This window comes from Melozone crissalis, unplaced genomic scaffold, assembly GCF_028551555.1.
Source record: "Melozone crissalis strain CALT ecotype California unplaced genomic scaffold, PUWL_Pcris_2 ptg000036l_1, whole genome shotgun sequence".
NCBI classification, from domain to species: domain Eukaryota; kingdom Metazoa; phylum Chordata; class Aves; order Passeriformes; family Passerellidae; genus Melozone; species Melozone crissalis.
The window spans coordinates 10,672,648-10,685,935 of NW_026535814.1; the positions used below are offsets into that span (position 1 = coordinate 10,672,648).

General features: G+C 35.4%; 1 protein-coding gene across 1 annotated transcript in view; it reads left to right on the plus strand.

Moving 5' to 3' along the window:
• CPLANE1 (ciliogenesis and planar polarity effector complex subunit 1) overlaps window positions 1–13,288 on the plus strand; it is a 65,928-nt gene that overhangs the window by 45,922 nt on the left and 6,718 nt on the right. Inside the window, exons 37-49 of the mRNA XM_054283435.1 lie at window positions 1,143–1,272; window positions 2,198–2,252; window positions 3,360–3,464; window positions 3,941–4,033; window positions 4,678–4,790; window positions 5,045–5,252; window positions 5,529–5,770; window positions 7,123–7,216; window positions 7,836–8,003; window positions 8,950–9,063; window positions 9,431–9,461; window positions 10,684–10,812; window positions 11,659–11,824. Coding sequence (XP_054139410.1) covers window positions 1,143–1,272; window positions 2,198–2,252; window positions 3,360–3,464; window positions 3,941–4,033; window positions 4,678–4,790; window positions 5,045–5,252; window positions 5,529–5,770; window positions 7,123–7,216; window positions 7,836–8,003; window positions 8,950–9,063; window positions 9,431–9,461; window positions 10,684–10,812; window positions 11,659–11,824 — 1,648 coding nt within the window. The remainder of the gene's footprint in view (window positions 1–1,142; window positions 1,273–2,197; window positions 2,253–3,359; window positions 3,465–3,940; window positions 4,034–4,677; window positions 4,791–5,044; window positions 5,253–5,528; window positions 5,771–7,122; window positions 7,217–7,835; window positions 8,004–8,949; window positions 9,064–9,430; window positions 9,462–10,683; window positions 10,813–11,658; window positions 11,825–13,288) is intronic.

Here is a 13,288-nt window from a genome sequence, read left to right on the forward strand (position 1 = left end):
TTGGCATCAGAGGGAGTGTATTCTCTCAGCAGAGAATAAAATAACAAATGTTAGTAAAGATACAGCAGAAGTGTATCATTAGGATGTGAGGAGTTCTTGCTCTTAGGAGATTGATAGGAAGAAGATTCAAGAGGAAAGAGGAATTTTTCTTTCCACTATCTGTGTTTTGAAGTCTTGTTGTCTTCTGAATGTTTGCTATACACTCTTAATGAAGTGCTCACTCCTTACACAGTGAATATTACACAGCACTGCTGTCTGGGCTGCATATTGTCACTGTTATCTTCAAGAAAGAAAGAATTATATGGTCTTTCAATATAATTAAGTGTGTAAACTGTTTTTAATAGAGACAGTGATTAACAAAATTCCTACTGATCCTTTATTGTTGATGGTTTTTTTGTTAGGTATGTTATTTATAACTTACAAAATTTGATCTATTTGATGTTAATTGATTTCACAAACAATGAAACAGTCGTTTAAGCTGCTTACATATCTTTGCTCAGTTCTTCTAGAATGCTGACAGAATGTTCTGGAATAGAATACTTGGTTTCTTTCAGTTATGTAATTTTGGAGCAGAGGCTCAAGACGAGTTTTTCACTATTGAAGTGAAAACTTGCTACACAAGTGACTGCAGATAGAGTTTAGAATACATTTTAAAAGTATCTATAGAAGTGCTTAAAGCTGTAGTTGCTGTCATATAATCTACTTGTCACATATTAAAGAAGAAGCTGTAGTTGCTGTTTTGTAATCTATTTGTCATCTAGTAATTAGAAAATTACTGCTGTGTAATTGAAGTTTGCTTCCTATAGACTCCTTATGGGCATTTGGTGTAGTAATTATTAATTATACACAAGATATAGATGTGAAGTATTATGAAGTTTGTTATATTTAATAGTAGCCTACTAGACAATTCATAGATTTTAGTGTAATTGCTGGTATTTCTATTGGTTCTTACAACATTTTCAAGTAGTTTTCAAGCAGGCAGAAATTGTGATTTGAACTGATCTATATGCAGCAGATATTGATCTTTTCCAATCGTTATTTCAGTGTTTATTTCCTAATAGTAATCTTTCCTAGAAAACAATGATAGGTATTGTAATTATTTCAGAGCACTTACTCTTTACCTGTCATTAATATGTTGACAGTAAAAAGAAGCGTAGTAAGAAGCAACTGAAAGAGAAGGAGGAAAAGAAGAAACCAAGCGTGTCCTTCTGTCCAGATGACTCCATCATCAGTATTAGTGACACAGCAGTGCCTACTGAATCAGAGACTGGGGTATAGAATTATGGTTTTTTCTTAGCTCTTATCTTTTCCATTCAAGTATTAGCAGAAAAGAAAGGAGAAAAATATCAATCAAACAATAATATACTTCTCTTCCAGGCTCTAGCCTACAAACAGTATGCATATTTTTGATTCATATACTTGCATTTTCTCTAAACTAGAGACTGATTTTTATAAAAGATTCCAATATTGCTGGGTTTTTTCCTGGAATGTGAACTTGTTTTGATAGGATATAAGTCTGCATGTACATTTGTTGTAAATACCTATAAAAATGGTAAAAATTAAAAAAAAAAAATCCTAGTAGTGACAAAGTGACCCAGGCACTATTCTTTCCATGTAGGCCTGGATGTATGACAATACAAGAGTAAGGATGTGCAGCATTGGAATCTCAGTTTTGTCTCAGTCCAGACTCTGAAAAAAGAAAGCCTTCATCAAGCTGGGTTTTGATTAGGCCTTTTTGATATCTTTTTAGGGTTTATCCTTACAAGTACCATGTTCAAGCTAGAACACTACCAGTTTAATGCTGGATCACTCGCTAGAACTGTGTTTCTGGTCCATACCATACTTTCTCTGAGACTTAATTGCAGCACAGCAGTTGGAGTTGAGCAGGTCCTCACCAGACCTGGAGATGTTCAGGGTTCAGCAGGGGTAGGATAGACTCAAAGAGGAATAAGAAATTCATGTTACTGCATGTTACCCTTAGGTACCTAAGAGAATGTTACATAGTAAATTCCAGTAAGTTGGAATAGATCAGAGGAATTAAAACAGCCGTAAAGGAAAGTAAGTGACTGTTATTTCTTTTTTTTCGCCCAAATCATTACTCATATGAGGTATATTGGATAGTTAACATCACCACGAAAGCCTTTACTCTGCACAGGAACTATTTTTTAAAGAGAATTCTTTTTTTTCCTTATATTAGGATCACAAACCAAAGTTGACATCGTGCGTTCAAGATGGTTTTTTCATGTCAATGGGCAAGTACAAGTCTTTTTATTGTTTTGAGAACTCAAAAAAAAAAAAAAAAAAAAAAAAAACCAAACATTAGTCTGTTAGAATTCACAGTTAAACTCTACAATAATCTCCATGTTAAAAACTAGGATAATGTGCTTTGTGGTCAGTAGAGCTTTCTGTCTTATGGGATCTTTCCCTACACCTTTCAGGATGTACAACAGGTGTCCAGATCCAGAATTTTTGGGAGACACTCGTTTTGTTGGGGATTGGTATGAAGAGAGATGCAGGCAAATTTAAAATCTTGTGCAAATTATCTGAAGAATCAGAATAGTTTTCACAAAAATTTTAGAAGTATTTTAATTTTTCTTCAAAATGAGTGATAATCTTGTATTTATGTTTATAAACAATAGAGTTAATGAAAAAATACTAGTATGTCAAGTTAATTAGCTGTGGTTGACAGTGACTTCTGGTCATGTGATTAATCAAAATAATTCTGTAAACATTTCCAATCCTAAATTTTTAATGCATTTTAAAAATATATTATTCCAACATTATTTGCCTGCATATTCTAATTACACAAAATTTAGGGCTCTTGTAAAAGAAACTCAATACATGCAGTGTTTCTAGCCTGCCATATGAAGACCAGACCTGTGGAAAGATTTCCTTCTTTGTATAATATGTTAATTCATGACAATATTCAGTTCTGTCACAGGACAAAATGCAGTTCTTTCTCTGAAGTTTGGCCTTTAAGAAATGCAAATTTGTAGAAACAACAATAGAGAAATGAAGACATACATATCATAAATATTCCTCCCCTCCTTTTAGAATGTGAAACAGACTGTTACTGTTCAGCATATTAAAATATTTAATTTAAATTCACATAGCTAAACTGAATATTGGTTGTAATTCAGTGTAACATTGTGTCAGTTGTTTATTCACATAAAATTGGTAGCATGAACTTTTCTTGGAGTCATTTTTGAGGTATGCTTAGAGACAAGTGAAAATTATCTGTCATAAATACAAGTAAGAAAATGTTGGAGCCCATAGTTATGAGTTAGTATAATTGCTTTCAAATATGTCAATTTTTTTTTATCAGTAATAGACACCTATTTTGTATTATCACATTTTAGATGCAATGGATAAAGAAAGTATTACCTCAGCAGATCTACATTATTTGGCTTCTCTTGGAAAAAAGCTAGCAGAAACTCAAGATGCAAGTACAAATACTTGTCCTGGTAAGTGCTACACAGGTAATCTACAGAAACCAGCTGTTTCTGGTGTTGGTCTTGATTAGTTTTGCTATTTGATCAGTTTTCAAAATGCAGCAAGTTTGTAAAGAGAAAGCAAGTTTTTGTGCAGTTTTCTTGTTTCTAAAAGAATTAAACTAGAAAAAAGGAATATAAATTATAAAGCAGTAGTTAAAATAATTATAATTAAAAATATTACTGACACAATTATGTAAGAGTCTCTTCATGCTTTCTGTAAGTCAGTTCTGCTGAAACTTTTTCTGAAAGCTTGTTTTAATTTAACTTGAATTTATCTAAATGCACTTTAGACAATGTTTCACACTTGACTGAAATTCCTTCCTTTCCTCTTCCCCACTTTTCTTTGTGAACTGGCAAATCAGAAATGTACACTCAGATAATGCCATTGGTGTCTTTTCTTTATGTAAACTCATACATTCTGGTCTCTTTTTTTTTTTCCAATCAAGAGCTCAAATCACATCAGGATCATGGAATCAGTGGTGGAAATGAGGTTTCCAAAGTTCAAGAAAATGGGCTGGTCACATCTGTTCCTGTATCAGGTGTGGCTGCAGTCTTTCTCCACTTCATTTGTTGTTTGGGAAGTCTATAAAAGTATTCTAACATGGGTTTTCTACCTGATACAGCTTAATGCAGGGTGCAAATAACATGCGAATTTATCTGACTTTCTGAAACCCAATCCTCATTTTGTGGATTTTAGCTTGATTTTAGTGCCCATTTAATCTTTAGATTTATTGTAATGTAGACCAAATGAATTGATCAGTGAGATGTTATAACACATCACATGAAATTGAGCTGCAGTGGCATTGTTTCATCAATAAATTACATAGATTTCAGTACCCAACTATTTTGCTGTGGTACCAAGAGAGCATACTAATTTTTCCATTATTGTGAAATTCAACAATGTTTTTTTATTTGAAGATAATTTTACTACATCCCATGACTCATTTGCAGATAGTTTTATTAGAGGTTTCTATCTGAGTAATCTAATTTCTTTGGATTAAGTGCAGATGCAGATTTTTTTTTTACCTAAGTAGGAGGGACTTAGATATTAATAGCAATCTAGATGGCAGCTTAGTCAAAGCTTTTCTTATCTTCTAGAGAATGCAGAGCTGTTTCTTAATAGTCTGAAGTTTTTGTGGCTTTTTCTGTAAATATAATACTGACTATTATTATTTCCTTGTAGAATCATCCCGTTCCTCTGAGATACTACTGCCAGACATGTATTTAAACCCGAATTTCCCCACTGAGGTGAAGGAGAAATCTTTACCATCCCTTCTGTCAGATGCACCTGATTTGGTTAGTGATCTAGTGTACATGTGGCTTAAATGCATTTTAAGTATACTGTTTGTCTTCATGTATTTGGGTTCTTTGCATCTGTATGAGTCACTTGTGTGGTGTGGTAGGGAAGATTGTATTTAATTTGTTCCCAAAACAAAAAAGCCTTTCATCTACAAATGTCAAGAGGTAAACACAGGAAATGGTGAACAATGCACTATAAGTAGCTCATTCAAAACGCATACTGTATAATTCTTCATTATCTTTTTGTTTAGCATAAACAGGAATATATCAGTGTGATTGACATTGAAGACAGTGACATCCTTAGCAATTTGCCCATGAAACCTGAGTCTGCAGAAGAGAGAGCTGCTGAACAGCAGAATGAGAAGCTTGAAATTCCATCTACTGCAAAACTTCATCACACAGCAGCTTCTGTTACTAATGCAGTTCCACCAGTTCCACCTGGAGCTCTTCAGAAGCAAGGTAAACCATTTCAGTTTTAAATCCAAGAAAAAGTAATACTCTTTTGTTGTAATACTCCCACAGAAAATCTGCAGTCTTTTCCCAATTAACCTCATGTTTTTTTTAGTCTTAAACATCAACATTGATACATATGACTTCTTTTGTACTGATTCTTGTCTTCTAAAACACTCTATTAGGTATGGCACATTTATGCCTTACAATTATGTGCAGTATTTAGGTGCTTTTGGCTTTTTTAACTATACTGGTGTATTCTTTTTTTAAAAATTTTGTTTTAAGATGATCAGCAGAAGAATGTGTCAAACAAATTGCAAAAGGAAGATAAGTCAGATTCCGCTACAGGTATTGTAACTTGGAACATAGCACATGAAGATGGAGGAGCTCTTCCTTCTTCAGGGCTTCCACTCAAACTAATTGAAAAAGAATACTTTTCCACAAAGCAGAAGGAAATGGATATGCAATTACGTGTACTAGAGAACATAGTAGAAAATATGGAGCAGGATTTCAAAAACAGCAAAATGGTAAGTGCTAATTGTTGGTATTTAAACAGTTTATATTTTAGCTAAAGACAAAACTTCCATTTTGGAACGATTCTCAAACCTGCTTAGTATCTGTTGAAAGATACTGAGAATAATATCTATCTATCTGTCTGTCTGTCTGATTGTCTGTCTATCTATCTATCTATCTATCTATAATATTTGTAACATTATATATAATATCAAAATATTATCTATATTATAATACAAATTTTACATATATGTATATACAGTGTTCTTTCATATTTAGTGCTGAATTTGTTGGGCGACATGGTTGCTTACAATGGATCAAATGTTGGCCAGAATGGTGATGTTATTAATGAATGGGCAGAACATACTTAATTTCTGTGTAACTGAGTTCAGGCTGAGCAGGAGACCTTTTTTGGCAAAGACTTCTGCAGCTTTACCTCTGCAAAATATTCTGTGACTATTTCTGGAACCTGATCCAATTTGTTTAATAAATTACTTGCATTTTTGCCATCTTTATAAATCCTGCAATATGTAATTAAAATAAAATTGGGCTGTGATGGATTTTTTAGGTCTCTTCTAACTCATGGTTTTCTATGATTCACAGAAACGTAAAGACCTCATTGTGTCACTTACACACAGTTATTACACTCAGGTGGATTATTTAATCACTTACATTCTTCATCAAGGTTGTTACTTAAGTCAGATTTTTTTAAAAGCCTGTAGGGAAAAAAAATCTTGATATATCCTGTATTTGTTTCAGCATTTCATAGCACCTGGGTTTTAAAACTTCTGGGTATCTAGACAAATCCTAAAGAAAAACCCTTTTTTTGGTCTTTTTTTAAAGTTCATACTTGTTGGTCATTTCTATTATAACAATTTCTCATGTATTACGTATCAGTTTTGAGATTTGTTCTTTTTGAGACTAATGGTCAGTAAAGTATCTCACTCTAGGTTAGTTTTAGTTTTCATTTTCTAGTTTGAAACTTCAGACTTATGAAGATGTTGGAAGTCTTTTAATATCTGTGGGTTTTAGATAAAATATATATTGGAGAACTTCAGCTACTTTAAGCACAATGTGATTGGTAGAAGTAAAACTGTTCAAACAAATAATAGTTTATATGTATTTTTCTCTAAGTAAGTATCCAGAAGATTGTAATTCTTACATGAAATTAATCTACTTGAGCTACTTTGATTCCTGAACATTTTTGTTTGTTTTCAGTCAGAACACTACATTAAAATTCAGAAGTTCAGAAGATTCTGACAAGAAAAATATATTTAAAGTGGACTTTGCATAAGTATGTGTGGTGTAAGTCTCAGAAATACCTTGAAGGAAGTATCATTACCTAGCTTTTTGGTTTCACTTACAGTTAGTGAAGCTGATAGAAGATTTTGAAATGGCTGCTGATTCAGACCTTGGTGCTCATCCTGCAGTCTCTGAAGCTGCTGGAGTCATTGGTGCTGGTATGTGTCCAGTTAACAGAAGGATAAGAAATTTACCATGGAATATGCATATTTAATAACTTTTAGTTACCACAGACATTTACTGCAATCCCTAAAGGTGTTACTGAAATATAAATCAAAAATACCAGAGAAGGAAATAAAATTAAAGGTAGTCAGTCTACCTGGTTTTATTAAAATCTTACATCAGCTTAACTGTTTACTAGAGCAGAGGTATTGAATGATTTATTGTTTATCTAACAAGTAACTATGTAGTACCTACTTATAGCTACTGGGCTGTGCCAAGAACATTGTCTAATCCACTTATGGAGTTAATGCAAAGCCAAGTGGTGGAATCAAATCATGGCTATATCTGTGATCATACGTAAGACGATATTTAGGATGTCCTTTAGACTCATCCAGAGCAACTCCTGGTCCAGTAATTTTCTTTGTGTGTGCAGGACTGGTTCACAGAGCACAGCCCAGGAGGTGCCCTTCTGTGGGGAGGCACAGAAGATCCAGGTCCAGGCTGGTGTAGGTGACCGATAAATTAAAATGCCACTAACCAAGATATACGATAGTTTCTGCATTTTGAGGATTCACCATTGGTCTGCACTAAGTACAATTTTGGTTTTTTCCATAGAATCAGAAGATCATTTGATGGGCATGATTTTTGAAGATGTTATTGATGATCAAAAGGAGAGCTTAAACTTGAAATATCGTATGCCCAGTTCTACTACAGTGGATGCACACTCTTCTGCTTCTTCAGCCTTGGCTTCTAAGTTTCCAAGTGGCCTGAAGTCACCTTCTGGTATAAACTTTATTGTATATTTTTCCTCTTTGCATCTTTTAAAAATAAGTAAACCTTTTCTTCATGCTGTAGCACTTCCTCATGGCTGTTACACAGAATGTTACATAATGTGAATGAGCTCAATAAAGTCAGGCATGAGTCTTTCTAGATTGCATTATTCAGAATGGCTTCATTGCTGTGTGATAATGAGTTTGTTGCATGACATAACAGCTTCACTAAGTTTTGAAAACACTTCAGTACTGAATCATACTTGCACTCAAATTCACTGTTACTGAAAGAAAATAGTCAGCATTGGGTCTGTTTCTGAAACCCATCACTGTGCTGATTTGTACTTATTTACCTAAGTGAATATAAATGACTATGATATCACAGAACACTCAAAGCTTCGTCCAAAAACTGTCTTGATCATCTCTGTCATCTACCTGTGTCTAGAGAGGTGATCTCTCTATTAAATCCAGCCTACATTGGCAAAATCAATGGGTTTATTTCTCTGTACAGTAACTACTGTCTGTGTCTTAAAAGATCATTTTATGAGGTCTAGTCATTTTGAAAACTGAGGGTAAATTGATTTTGGCAATTATGAAGACTACAGTAGCATTAAAAGGAGGACGGAAGATCATTCTGCAAGCAGCCTGTTGCCTGAGGTTAAAAATGCAGTTGTATTGTTTTCTCTGTGTATTGCCTGCATTTCTTGCAGTCAGGCTCCCAAAAGTGGTATGTGCTTTGTACATGTGAATGTGCATTTGATAGCCACATTTACAGCAGTCTGTCTTAAAAGGTATTAAAACATGGTTCCTGTGTCTGTATACAGTACTAGTGAATCTCAAATAGTACACACACACAGTTAAGTTTTGAAAAGAGCAATAGAGTTTTCTACGTATAAACTTGTTATTTCCGAGCTAAAAAAACTATAGGTGATACTAAGTTACAACTATAATTTTTTGAGATGGAGAGATTAGTTTAGGAGAGGAAGCAGTGCTCTTCCTTCCAAGACAACCATACTGCTCTTCAGTTGCATCTTCCGAATTCCAAGCTTCTTCTGAGTACCTGGATTTCTCAAGTAAGTGCCAATCATTAATTTTCCAAGAAACACTGTATAATTAATTGGAACAGACTATTTCCAGTTAGTTGGTCATGGCAGAAGACTGTGAACAGTGACAATATCTTCCAGCAAAACTACCTGCAAAAGCCAGGAGCTGTTAATTAATGCTCTCTGGAGCCTCTGTGCTCACCTGGCAGTCAATGATGCGTTGTTTCACAGACTTTTAAGCTTATGTACCATATTAATTTATTTTTAATGTCAACTGTCAAATATCAATTGTTGTTGATATGTTTCTATATTTTATCCTACGGGCTGTTTAACATACATATGATTAGTGTGTGTAAAAGTGCAGAGGTATTATTAACAAGGATTGTTTCTGTTTCAGGTTCTCACATATGCAGAGATTTATGTCCTGGGTATGTATTTTGAGACTGGTGTTATTGACAGCTTACCAAAAAGGTGACTGACGGGGTGGAATCATCACTTTATAAAAATTGAATAATTTATTTTCAACCTCAATAAAATCCCTTTTGTTAGCTAATTTCAGGCATTTACTCTGACTTTGGTGGTGCCTGTTAGATTTGCTTCACGCAAAAGCTCTAGAAGCATTCAGAGTTCTTTACTAATTAAAGGTATTGGAGCTGTTAATGTAGATGGTGCTCTTGTCTGTGTGCATCTGTTATTTCTCCTATTTGTAAACCACTTTTTCAGCAAAATACATGCAGCTGCTGTGGGTAGCTTTCCATGAGGGCAAGCTACCACCAGAATGTTTTTAAAGTCTTACTGTGTGAAAAGTATAAAGCAACAGACTGAAGATTTCAAAACTGGGAAGAGCCTATGCATAAAATAAAATGGTCTGACATATATATTTTCACTTTTAGCTACTGTTAGTCTTCTGTATCCAGTAGAAAAGACTAGCTGGTTTCCTTTCTTCCTGGTCATTCTGCTCCATTACCCATCTTTATTGCTTTGCTTGAAGCATAGCTGTAAACTGAATGGCTTATCCTATTTTTCTGGTATTTTAAGTGGAACTAGTTGTTGTGACTGAAGTAGATTAGGAAGTGATTATATAAGGTGGAGTATGGGTGTAAGGCAAAACTTTAGCAGATAAGGATGGCTAGCAGTCCTAAATTAGGAGATTTGTTTTTTACTGGGACCAACTGATTGAAAGAGAGGAAAGAATTTGAGAGAATATAGGTGAAGCTGTGCTCTCACTGACACTGGTTCTTGCTCAGAAGGTCATTGAGATTTGAGTACCACTGAAACTGGTAGCACCTCCTAACCTTATCTCCTCATGGGCAGCAATACAAACCCTGTGGTGCTCCTGCCTGCCAGGCTCAGCCTCCTGTGGGCCAGCCATGTTCACACACCACAGCAGAGCTCAAGCATTTGAGCTTGGGCTGGGGATTGTCCCTCTGTTGGGACAATCAGGTCTTGCTCCTTCTGTCCTCATCAAAGCTCACTCAAGTGTACTAACCCAGTGGAGATGTGGGGAAAGAATATTCAGTCCAAAGGCTCTATGTAAAACAACCTGGATGTTGTTGTTTTAAGTATAAAAGAAAGGGATTTAGTTTGTTGTTTTTACAGGGATGTTCTACATAAATTTAGTAACAGGTTTTTTTCCTACCTAACATCAAGCTCTTTAGAAGATCTGCAAATTACTGGTCCAAATGATGTTACTGATGTGGTGAATGATCGTGTGCTAGAAAGTGACACCTCTCTGCTGGAGCTGGGCTTTGCAAGAACACAGGCTAAGAAAACCTTTAGGTAATACCATGGCTGGTTTTTGTTGTGTATTGCTTAAATCATTTTAACACTGGTTATTCGTGTGGTCCACACCCTGTAAACAATGGGAGCAAGTATGTGGTTTGGTGTTAGTGGGACTAGTATTAGAGCTTGTAATTGCCACAAATCTACTGGTCATTATTGTCAAATGTACTTATTGTTTTCTAGTATTCTGGTTTTGAAATTCTTTCCTTCTTATTTGCTTATCTTCTGCTAGGTATAGGCTGGAGCACTGGTTTTATACAACTGGTTTTATAGAGGTGATTCAGTTCAGACCTTCAGGTCTTTTAAAGCAGTTCTGAAAGACAGAACAGATATTTCCTGCCAGTGGCACAGCAGCTTCAGAAACTTTGAGCCCCAGATTCCAGCTTGTCATGTTCCTCTCCCTGCTGGAGATTTCTACACCTTCCTGACTGTCAGTTATGAAATCAGCTGTGCTCTTTCCTGAGAGAAGTCATAATGATAGCTGTTTCCTACTGCAGTTTGTGATATCAATTGCTGACAAGACAAAAATATGCAGCTGTTCAAGTCACCAGTCTGCTGCATTAGTGACACAGTTCCCACCAGTTTAAGCTCTAGTTCTGTTATGTGAATGTAGCTGACAAGTAAAAGAATAGTTTTAGGAAATGTCTTGGAAATTACTTGTTTACCAGGATTTTATTTAGTAAAAGTTTGCAAAAGAAAATTTCCCCTCTTGTTTGCTACTTATGCTTCTAGCTATGTCAGGATTTTAAAGGGTTTTCAATGTTTTTTGTTATATCATGTAGTTGCCATTGTTTGCAATTTACAGGATGTGCTAGATTATTTCCTGTTCACATCTGCCCTCAGGGTCCTTGATTCTGCTTCTGGGCATTCTCAAAGAACAGAAAAAGAAAGGAAAGAGATCCAAACATGGATGAAAAGAAAGCAAAAGGAAAGAATGAAAGAATACTTGAAGAAACTAGATGAGCAAAGACAGAAAGAACATCATCCATTCAACCCGAGAAAGAATGTGGTAAGAATAACAGGTGTATTGAAGGGTAACTGTTACTTATTATACAAGGGTTGATTATTCAGGTTAGATAATGTAAAGGCTGGGAGTGGTGGTGGTTTTCTTTCCTATTGTGATGTAGGGTTTCTAGGTGTATGTTTTTATTTTACTGGAAGATGGTCACGGTTGTGTCAGGTAAGTAAATACACCAGCGTTCTCCAGAGGTTGCAGTGGTGACCACTGGCTGCAGGTGGCTGTTACAGAGTAATCCTCAACAGTGATGGATACAGCTGCAACATTCACTGATGAGACATGAGTTTCCCAGGGAGTGATAGCTACAGCAGATCTTAAGACATGTTTACACCTTGTTTCATCTTCCCACACGCCTCCCAGAGAATTTAAAAAGCAGCATTCCTATGCCGGCATCCTTTACAAACATGGCAGGATACTGAGGGTAGTTGTCACTGCCTTTACCCACACAGGCATGCATGCAAAAATCATGAGGGATCAGCAGAGGTGCTAGAATATGCCAAATATGTCAGGTATCTTACAATATATTTTGTTGAAGGCTGATTTCAATGAACAGTCCACTCTCAGATTTTCTTTTTTTACATTTTAATTTTATTAGTGAAAACACATTTATGGCCTGATCTGGAAATTTTTCTGTGCTGGAAATAATAGAAAACTTAGGAAAAACCATACAAAAGCAGTTCAGAAGACATTTTCCAATTGGTGTTTACTCTTAAAATATGCATTTGCCATCTGGATGCCTTCAGGACCTGAAAAGATCCTGCTGAGTTACAGGAAGCTCTGGGGTTACAGGAGATGAGAGCTAACAACACCAGATATATTTTCTACACTTTCTACTTGTTGAATTCAGGATGTGCTGTAAATTCTTGCTGGCTGAAACTCTACTTGTTTTAACTCCCAAGCAGCAAATATGTAACATACACAAGTTCCCTGTGATTAAATAGTTCAATTATATTCACTTTCAGAAAGAGTAACAGATATATGTGAAATAAAGTATTTCCCCTAAAAGATTAAACAATTGAACTGCGGTGTTCTTCTGCACATGTGTGGAGAGAAGTGATTTAAGAAAAATGGGTCCTGCTTCTCTCCCTTTCTCTCCCTTTCCTGTCAGCCCATTAATATACACTTGATGCTTTTGCTATGGGCTTTTCTCCTGAAATCATTAGTGAAGGGATTCTCAGTTTTCAGTGGATGGTTTGGGTTTGGTTTGGATTGGTTTGGTTTTTTTTTTTAAAGAAGAATTAAAGACTTCAAATTGTACTTTAGCGAACACAGTCAAAGTGCAACCTTGTTCTGTTTTATATATCAGTTATTAGGAACACCACTTGATTTTTAGGAAACTGGAGGTGAGGCCATTTGAAACTTTGAGCTTGACTGTGAGGACATCTCCTTAGGAATGTTAATATTTTAAGCATGTGAGGTATGGAAGATGTGCAGGATTTTAGTATGTTTTTTGAG